The 9,956-nt window shown below is 33.4% G+C and overlaps 1 protein-coding gene across 1 annotated transcript; it reads left to right on the forward strand.

Annotated features, from left to right (window-relative positions):
• The first annotated feature begins 5,198 nt into the window (after positions 1–5,198).
• LOC134245868 (uncharacterized) lies at positions 5,199–9,600 on the forward strand. Its single transcript, XM_062728113.1, has 4 exons — positions 5,199–5,658; positions 6,001–6,293; positions 7,051–7,240; positions 7,587–9,600. Exons 1-4 carry the CDS (start codon positions 5,558–5,560, stop codon positions 9,598–9,600), a joined length of 2,598 nt encoding a protein of 865 aa, XP_062584097.1. The 5' UTR covers positions 5,199–5,557.
• Positions 9,601–9,956: the final 356 nt, after the last annotated feature.

The following is a 9,956-nucleotide window of genomic DNA, read 5'->3' on the forward strand; positions in this document are numbered from 1 at the left end:
TAAAGTGTTTAAAGTATTTATCTTCAAACGTTGTCTTGATAGAAAATCTTGAAAAGGTAAATCTCGATCCCGATCATAAAAAGATGGACGTTGCCAGCCCAAATTTTCTCGTGCGAAAATGCGACTTAATTTTAATTTCTATTTAATTTTTGGGTCGCAAATGCAATCTTTTTAGTCGCAACTTGGAGCACTGGATATCTTATGAGATTTTATGAGAGTGGCTTCAAAAATGGATACCAAAGCGAACCAAAAAATACTTTAGACATAACTTTTGTAGAAAAGCGGTAGATTACTGAATTAAATCGGTAGGCGGGAGATGGAGTGAAAAAGCTGTAGAATCCTGCCTAAATCGGTAGAGTTAACATGTATGGCTTAAATGACCCAACAAACTTGACGGCAATATATGAGTGGCGTCACCACAGTGCAGATTCAGGAATTTTTTCCCAGGGATAGGGGTCCACGTCAAAAATATTTGTCAATTCATGTTTTCTCAATCCTGAAATATGAGAGGATATTTTCATAAGTCTATACTCTGTGGAGGAAACCCCTAGAGGAGGGGGGTATGATCAGATGTATATTTGGCCAGTACACCCCCCCCAAAAAATTTAAAGGGTGGGTAGGTCGGAAATTTTTTTTTTTTTTTTTTTTTTTCCTTATGAATGGTCAAACATCCCCGGACTGAATAAACCAGGTGTCATATAAATTTACAATGGACACCCAAAATGGCATCCAAAATGGCTGCCTAGCGGCAGAAAACAAACTTCAGTAAATGTAAACTAGAACTGTCCAATAGGACAAATACCCCCGCGGGTTTTTCAGAGTAGGTGCCAATTCAGAAATATTTTATGGATCTAGTAAGAGGTATTCACTATTGTCTAATAAAGTGCCTTGCCACAGCATGATACGACCATCAAATATTGTTCGATAATCATAAATTGGTTAGGGTGCAAGAAAATTAAGTAACCTTGATTAACAGATTGACACAGATTTCAATGATCTAATTTCCATTTCTTATCATGTTTAAAATATTGTACATACATCTCTAAGAGACTTACAGTGTAGGGATTAATTAAAACAAATAATACATCATATAATTCTAAACTGGCTGTGTTAGAGCTTAACAAATATCCATCTGCAGCTTTAAATTGTTTATTGCATATTTTATGAAATAATGGAAATGCTACAGTCTAATAAAAAAAATCAAAAATTAATTATTCTTTAGACTATAAAATTCTAAGTGAGACATGGCTGCAATTTGTTGCAAATATATAAAAATTGAAATGTAATTTTTTTTTCAATGAACACATGTATAATTAATTTTAATTATATTATACAATACTAATTCAGTTTAATTTAATCATACACTAAAACATCAATTTGTTTTAATTACATTACACCAATTGAAAGATCTTTATCTGAACTACAGCCATCAAGAACTCTTAATTAACACAAACAACTATAAGGCCATTTCTTTTTGCCCAACTCCCAAGAGATTAATTCAGATTAGATCTAGAGATGCTCTTGCCAGTTAACTCATTAATTTCTCTCTAATTTGACATGCACATTTCTGCTATCAAAAATTCTCCTTGACCAGTGCTTGATAATTATGCCCATGGGACAAACTGAATTCCTCTCAAATCATTAACATTTGTTATAGAATTTGCTGTAAAGTAGATGATAAAAAATAAGTTTTTACTTAATTTAGCATTTTTTAATAAGGATACAACTATATTTTTACATTTTTTAGGATTATGAAATTTAAAATTTTAAAGACTTAGTTTTTTAAAAAAAATCACTTAAATTAAAGGTCACAGTGACCTTGAAATAGGTCGTGACACACCGTCTACCCAAGATGCATAAATTGTCCAAGTTTGATGATTGTAAGTCGTATAGTTTTCTAGTTATGAGCCAAACAAAATGACAAAATAAAAAAGAAAAAACGCCTGTAATATGCAGAAAAATCATCCAATCATGATGAAAATACCAGGTGCACACCTTCATATGGTGAATAATAAGTGTATAAATTTTCAGACAAATCCATCCAACAGTTTCTGAGAAACGGTCCGGACAAAATCTTGTCTACAGACAGACGGACAGACGGACGGACAAGGTGATTCCAATATACCCCCCTAAACTTCATTTGCGGGGGTAAAATTTAGGTTGACATATTTTATGTCTCAAGTTAAGCTACAAGCTAAATTTCTTTTTTTAATAAATGGAATCAGCTGATTGATCAAACAGACTTTATATAATTCATGCTCATTTCCATTCAATAGAATAATCCGGGAAAGGGTCAAAAACTTACACGCGACATTTTGGTGCGAAATGATTGTAACACCCCTTGCCTAGAAGACAAATGGACTAATCCAGTAGTATAGAAACGCAGAAAAAAGGCCAAACAGACATGTCCGTATTAGAACTCGCATGAAATTTTCTTGAACAGTTTAGGTGCAAGAAAATCACATCAACCTTGATTCTAAGATTTCGATGATTTGTCATTTATCCATCCCCTGTGATGTAGGCATCAATTATAATAAATATTACATCACTGATAGATTTCTGTGCTGGTTGTGTTAGACCTTGTCAAATGCCCATCATCAAATTAGTCTTAACAACTTAATCTATACCAAATTAATTTTGAAAAAAAAGGCTGGCCATCAAATGACATATGTTATAAACTGACCAGCAGTTCTTCTGTCTAATCCCCAAAGGGCTGCTTAATCAGAGCGACTGAGACAGCTAGCCTTCCTACATTGAACTCATTAATTAATCTTTAACTGGATGCCTGTCTACTCATTACTACCAAGAGATGAATGGGTCTGCACTATCTACTATAATTTTTTTTTAAAAACATATAAAATACTCTCAGATTTTTTTTTTGGGTTGAGATTTAATGTCCGACAGGTTTTAGTATGTAATTCATATGGACATGCTGATTCAACCCCACCCCATAAAATTAGCTTTTAAATTAATAATATTACATAATATCAGATTAGTCTATTATGCAATATCAAATTAGTTTTAATTACTTTTCATCAAATTCATTTCAAAACTTAAGCTAGTCAACAAGAGCTATTTTTAATCAAACAGGCTTACCCATTTGCCCAATTCTCAAGGGATATAGATAACGCCAATGCTCTGTCAATTAGCTCCTCGCACTCAAAACCCATTAATTTCTCTCTCATTTGACATGCAATTTTCTGTTATCAAAATTCTTCTTGACCAGTGCTTGATAATTACACTCATGGGAGAGGAAGGATTTCTCTTACAAACATTATATTTGTTATAGATTGCGCTGTCAAGTATATGCTTAAAAAAAATAAGTATTTTCTTGATTTAACACTTTTTTTAATAAGAACAATGCAATACTCTTACATTATTTGGGATGTGTAAATGAATAGTAAAAAGACACATTTTTTTTAAAAAAAATTCACTTAAATTAAAGGTCACAGTGACCTTGAAATAGGTTGTGACACACCTTCTACCTATGATGCATAAACTGGCCAAGTTTGATGATTGTAGGTCTTATGGTTTTCTAGTTATGGGCCGGAGAGGATTTTTCCATATTTGGCTATAACTTCTTAATTAAAGGTCAGAGCGACCTACTTTTTGTGCGCGACACACCTTCTACCCAAGATGCATCAGATGACAAAGTTTGGTGATCCTAGGCCTAGTTAGTGATGGGGAATCGGGAAAAAAATCATAATCGATTATCGGTAATAATCGGCTGGACATTATCGATTAATAATCGATTATAATCGAAATTTTGAACTTTAATAAAATTAATATAGAAAAGTTGAAACTTATTCACATTTCTGTCAGACTTTTACAAAAAAAAAACAGTTACTTACATAAAATATTCAAAAATGTTAATTGAAATTTCTTTTATAAAAAATGGAAAATAATATTTTGTTTATTTTAAACAATATAGGACTATATAAGACTATTGAAACAGAATGGGAATTTATTTTATTATTTTTTTTATAAAGTCCATTCAATGGGTATTTTACTGATATTAGTCCCACCTTTCATTAAATACATGTGTATTTTTCTTAAAATTAGTTTTAATTAGTTAAAATAATAAAATTGCAAGTCTTAAAAGTAATTATCCAGAAGTTAGACTTGTATTTATGATAATAATTACGTTTAAAGATTTAGACTAATTATGTTTTCCTCTGTATAGTAAAACCTTGCAATATCACCGTTTCCTGGTTTTAGTCTAACCCCATATTTAATCATGGCGGTAAAAGTATCAACAAGACACGGAATCCTTCCATGTTTTCAACGGTCATCACTACTTTTATGCTCTTTGCACTTGGATTCGGTAATAAAATTAAAGTATGACAATTTTATTTTTTGTTAGCGATGTCGGCGACATTTATTTCATAATCGATTAGTAGCATCGAAGAGCTTCTAACGACCGACAATCGATTGTCGGCGACAATCGTTCCATCACTAGGCCTAGTAGTATTAAAGTTATGAGCCGGAAACGAAAAAGCTAACAGACAGACGGACACGAAGCCTATAACATAATACGACCCGTCTTAAGACGGGCGTATAAAAAGCTAAAGGAAATTAATTACATCAATGTATTGTATCAGCAATATGGTTATTTTTCTGATAACCGTTGTTGCTGAAATGCATGTAACAAAATCCTATGATAATCAGCATGCACAAAATTTTACTGGATAACTGTGACCTCTTAGCTTCACACCTATGAAATATTGATCCTTAGTAGTGCTCGACGCGTTGACGTCCGGCAATGATGCTATACTTTATTGTTAACCTGCACCTGTGCTCTGATAATTTGTAAACAAGCAGTCATTTCAAGTCGAATCAACAATGAAATAAACCTGCGTCAAAGGTCGTCTATTAGGATTGGGGGCTAGGCGTCAAAAGTTGTCATTAAGGAGCAGGGATGGGTTAATCATAATCAGTAATCGTAATCAGCTGTAATCGATTACAGTTTGTCAAGTAATCATGAGTAATCAGTAATCATCCATTTTTCTGATTACAAGTAATCGTAATTTAATCGATTACTGTGAAAAAAGTCCTGTAATCATGATTACTTTTTGATTACTTTATGATTACAATTATTAAAACAAAGTTCATAAAATCATGATTTTTATGATTTTCAGTGAATACTTTTCAGTGTATAAAATTGTTTTTTAAAAAAGTTAATATAGAATTATAAGCTATATTTAAAGACGTTTGCGGGAGTTTTTTGTGCGCATCTTTCTGCGCAATCGAAGCTCTTCAATCGAAGGAGTCTGGTAAAATGGGAAGGAATGTTGGTAAAATCAGGTGGCAAATGCTGGCCGGGCCAAAGGACAATTATAATTTATGAAAGGCATATCATTTTCTTTGTTTTTATAAAAAAAGAATAAGATAATAAAATTTTAATTTATCTGAAAATTTCAGTTCAATTATATAGGTATTTTGTAAGAAATTTGAAAAAAAATAAAATGTGCCCGGTTGTAAAAAGGTGCCTCATTTTACCAGGACACACAAAGATGGCGCCGTAGAGATCTGACATCGTCTGTCAAGCGGTCGAAACATGTTGAAAATGACTGATCGCGATCGAGTGGGGGGGAGATTTGTGAAAAAGGGTACAATGAATAGAAGATTAAACATGATGAAGATACGTGAGGCTACTGTGTAAGTATACATTGATATAATAATTACACATTTTTTGTCCTTTCATATCGATTACTTTATCAGCGTTTTTATCAGCAACAGTGATGCATTTGATCTTTTGTCTTACAAAATGAGGCTATTGAGTAGCTATTGACATTTGACAGTATGTGAATTAGATTACTAATCACAGTAATTCGCAGACCTGGTTCAAAATTTGCATCTGGGTCGAACTTGCAGACTAAATATAAAGCTTATGTTTTTGATATTCAGCAGTAAACAAAACACAACTTGGGTATTTATACAAATATTGATTTATAAATTTATAAATTTTATTACTAAGACTAGGTTGTTGTTTACTTTCAGGACTCAAAATGTTGCACAAACAGAAGGGCACACATGTGAATCGAATGATGAATCATGGAGAAAAGGGAGGCGAATCGTTGAGTTGGATCATATGGCGAAACAAATGAACTGTTGGGATTGTGGGCACACACTGACTTTAAATAACATCGTAAATGAAAGGCGTCAAGGGTTTGCTTCAAACCTGACTATTACCTGTGAGTGCGGTGTTCTGAATGAAGTAACAACTGGCAAGTCACACAGAGTTAATAAACGCGGACCTGCTGTGTTTGACATAAACACAAAGGCAGCTTTAGGTATTGATAGTTTATATACCATTATAGTCAATATTTAAATATAAAAATAACAATAAAAATTTTATGTGATAAAATTGAATACGTTGATTGACAGACATTTAGCAACAATTGATCATTATAGTAGAGGGTGGGGCACTGTCATGATTAGCAACTGAAAATATGGGCAAACTTTATCTTGCTAAGAAGAATTTACTTGTTTATTTATTATTCTGTTTTACCTTTTTCTTGTATGTACCTTATTGCAGCTGAAGTAAGTAAAACCGTAAGCTTGTAGTAGTTCTACCACTATTTATAGTAGTGCTAACCATACATCTATCTGTTGTAAAATTACCGGTATACTGGGTAATAGCTACTTAGACAAGAATGTCACGCTTTATACCCTCCTTTTGTGGTGCTTGGTACTAACAATTTTGTAACCCTTTGCACTCCTTCTGTGCTACATGTAAAACCTATATTTCATTGATATATTTCTAACAGCTTGCCTACTAGATTAGAATAATGACTCTTTTATCACTTTTATAAATGTAGCTTTGATAGAAACAATTATTTAAAAGCTATATTGAATTTAATTGTTTGATTTGAAAATATGTAATTGCTTTCCTATCATAAGAAAACTTTAATATTCCTTTATATCATTATCAGCCATAATTTCTACCAGTAATTTGTTGTTTTTGATTTTTTAACATTCTTCATATGTGTTGTTATTAGACTGACATACGATTAGATATATATAAAGTGACCTTAAATTATTATACAGGTATGCTTCATAGTGGATCCGGGCACACACAGGTCACCAACTTTATGTCTTCCATAGAGATAGAGGGTATGCACCATAGAACTATGAAAGCCCGTGAGTGTGAAGTGGAGCCACATATCCAATCTGTTGCCCAGCAGTCATGCAGTGAGGCCTTATTGGAGGAAATACAGGGCAATGTATCAGCAAGAAGGTACATGCTATATGGTTTTTATATACCCAAAAGATCATGTTATGCCAAAGTGTCCATCATCTCCATCCTCTGTAACACACTGAAATGACAGGTTTCCATACTGTTTCAAGTTCTGTAGGTCAAAGATCAACTTCACACTGATAGGTCCAAATTGGGGCTGGTTTATATATAACCCTTAGGCCAGATTTGATTACATGCTAAAGTGAGCTAGGATAAGCACAATTTATAAAAAAAAAGGAAGTGCTGTTATGAATAATTGATGACTCACTCTTATACTTTTGCTATAAAATATATACCGGTATACATTATTTCTTACGAGTCTTAAAATGAGTTTTCTTGTTTCCAGTGTAAATGAATCCAATGACGGTCAGCAGGCTCGCAGCTCTGGGGAGTTTAAGTACGACATGGGATGGCAGAAGCGTGGGTCAGGAAGGGCCTATAACAGTAAATCTGGAGTGGGAACATTAATCGGCAACAAGTCCGGGAAAATATGTGGCTTTGGTGTTCGATCAAAGGATTGTCGCAAATGTTCCTTTCATACAAATATGGGGAAAACTCCTCCAGAACATAAGTGCTGTAAAAATTGGGAGGGCTCGTCAAAAGCAATGGAGAGTAACGTTGCAGTTGAATTAGTGAACAAAATTGAAAAAGAAAATGTTGAAGTATCAGTGTTAGTTATGGATGACGACTGCACAACAATGGCACGAATCAATGAAGAAATTCCACATCCGGTGATCAAATGGAGTGACATTAGTCACACTAAAAAGCATCTTGGTAACAGTTTATACCAACTACAAAAGAAACACAAGAATTTCAACAACAATTGTGTCAAGTATTTTCAAAAATGCTTCTCTTACGCTATTGTACAAAATAAAAATGATACAGAAGCATTAAAGAAAAACCTAAAGCAAATAGTGCCACATGCTTTTGGAGAGCATGACCAGTGTGACTCAAAATGGTGTACTTATAAAACTAATCCTGAAGAGTTCCGCCACAAGTCCCTTCCATCTGGAAAAGATCTACAGGGTGATGAATTAAAAAATGACCTGAACATTATATTTGAAACATTTATCAATAATGCTCACAAGATTTCCCCTGCTGCATCTACTAGAGATGTTGAATCATTCAATAATTCAATTGCTGCAAAAGCCCCCAAAAGACTGCACTATTCTTCATCATCTAGTTTGCAAAATAGAGTTAGTTGTGCAGTAGCAGAGAAAAACATGGGCTCAACATACGTCAACAAAGTTAACGAACTGGTGGGTGTTTCGCCTGGACGAGTTTTTCAAAAACTTGCAGAAAAAAAAGACAAAACGCGCAAACGCAGACTCGCGTATGAAAATACAAGAGAATTCAAAAAAAGAAAACTTGAAAGAAAATTAAAAAACAGTACCATGAATTCCGCTTCTCAAATTCGGGAAGGAGTAACTTATCAGTCATCTGTTGATTTGACACAATCTGACGGCGAGTTTGTCAAAGAAATACCTGCTCCAAGCATTGTACCAACTGTCACTCCATGTATATTACCAAAGAAATATACCTTTGTGTATTGTGACATCGAAACAACATCTCTTAATAAAACGTGTGATATCATTCAGATTGCGGCTGTTTCAGAAAATGGCAAGTTTTCGAAATACATCTTACCTAGTCAACGAATTTCAACAGCAGCTTCTCAAGTCACTGGACTGACTGTTCATGGAAATGTTTTGCATTTGAATGGTACTCCTGTAACATCCGTTTCATTGCAACTTGCATTGGCATCATTTCTGGCATGGTTAGATGATCAAAAGCCTTGTATTTTTGTAGGACATAATTTCTTGAGGTTTGATTTACCTAGGGTCTTACGAAATTTTGAAATTTGTCATTTTCTTCATGCTTTAGAACCAGTTGTATTAGGTGTAGTAGACACACTACTTCTGTTTAGAGAAGTTTATCCTGGTCTGGAAAAATACTCACAAGAGTTTCTTGTTACATATTTTTTAAATGAAAACTATGCAGCTCACAATGCCGAGGATGATGTTCTTGTTCTTCAAAAACTTGTTCAACATGTAAAACCGTGCACTGAAGTTCTTGTACGCCACAGTTCAAGTATGCATACCTTGGTTGAGAAGTACCTTTTTGACAAAATTGTAGATAAAAACTTAAACACCTTGTTAGTTTTATGCAATGATAAGATACTTTCAAAGCAAATGTGTAAAAAGATTGCTGAAAGTGGATTAAACTTAGGTCATCTAAAACTTGCTCACACCAGAGGTGGTTTAAAAACACTCTTGTCTGAAAAATTCGATGGGAAACCTCGAGTAACATCAAAAAAATGTTTACTTGAAAAAGTAAATAAGTATTTTGAAGACAAACAGTAAGGCAAAACAAATTTTAGCTGAATGTAACAATAGACATTAGACGTTTAATTGGCTGTATTTGTACATGTATAGTTTTTTTGCATCTTAGTTTTACAAGCTCTGTATAGCTGTAAACATTTGAATGTATATATGGCCATACCAATTAGAAAAGTAAATAATATTTCTGTAGTTTTTTAATTTCAGCATTTAAGGGACATTATCCCTCTGCTAAGAAGGATAACTTCTTTTTTAAATTTTTCACAAATTCATCATAGATCTAATGTAAATTTGTAAATAAGAAAAACAAAACCCTGTATGTAACCTGCATTATACCACGTTGTATAAGGTTTTGTATTTGGTTTTAAAGTCATTGTTGT

This window comes from Saccostrea cucullata, unplaced genomic scaffold (assembly GCF_032062105.1).
Source record: "Saccostrea cucullata isolate Sc308-1 unplaced genomic scaffold, CSIRO_AGI_Scuc_v1 ctg3204, whole genome shotgun sequence".
NCBI classification, from domain to species: domain Eukaryota; kingdom Metazoa; phylum Mollusca; class Bivalvia; order Ostreida; family Ostreidae; genus Saccostrea; species Saccostrea cuccullata.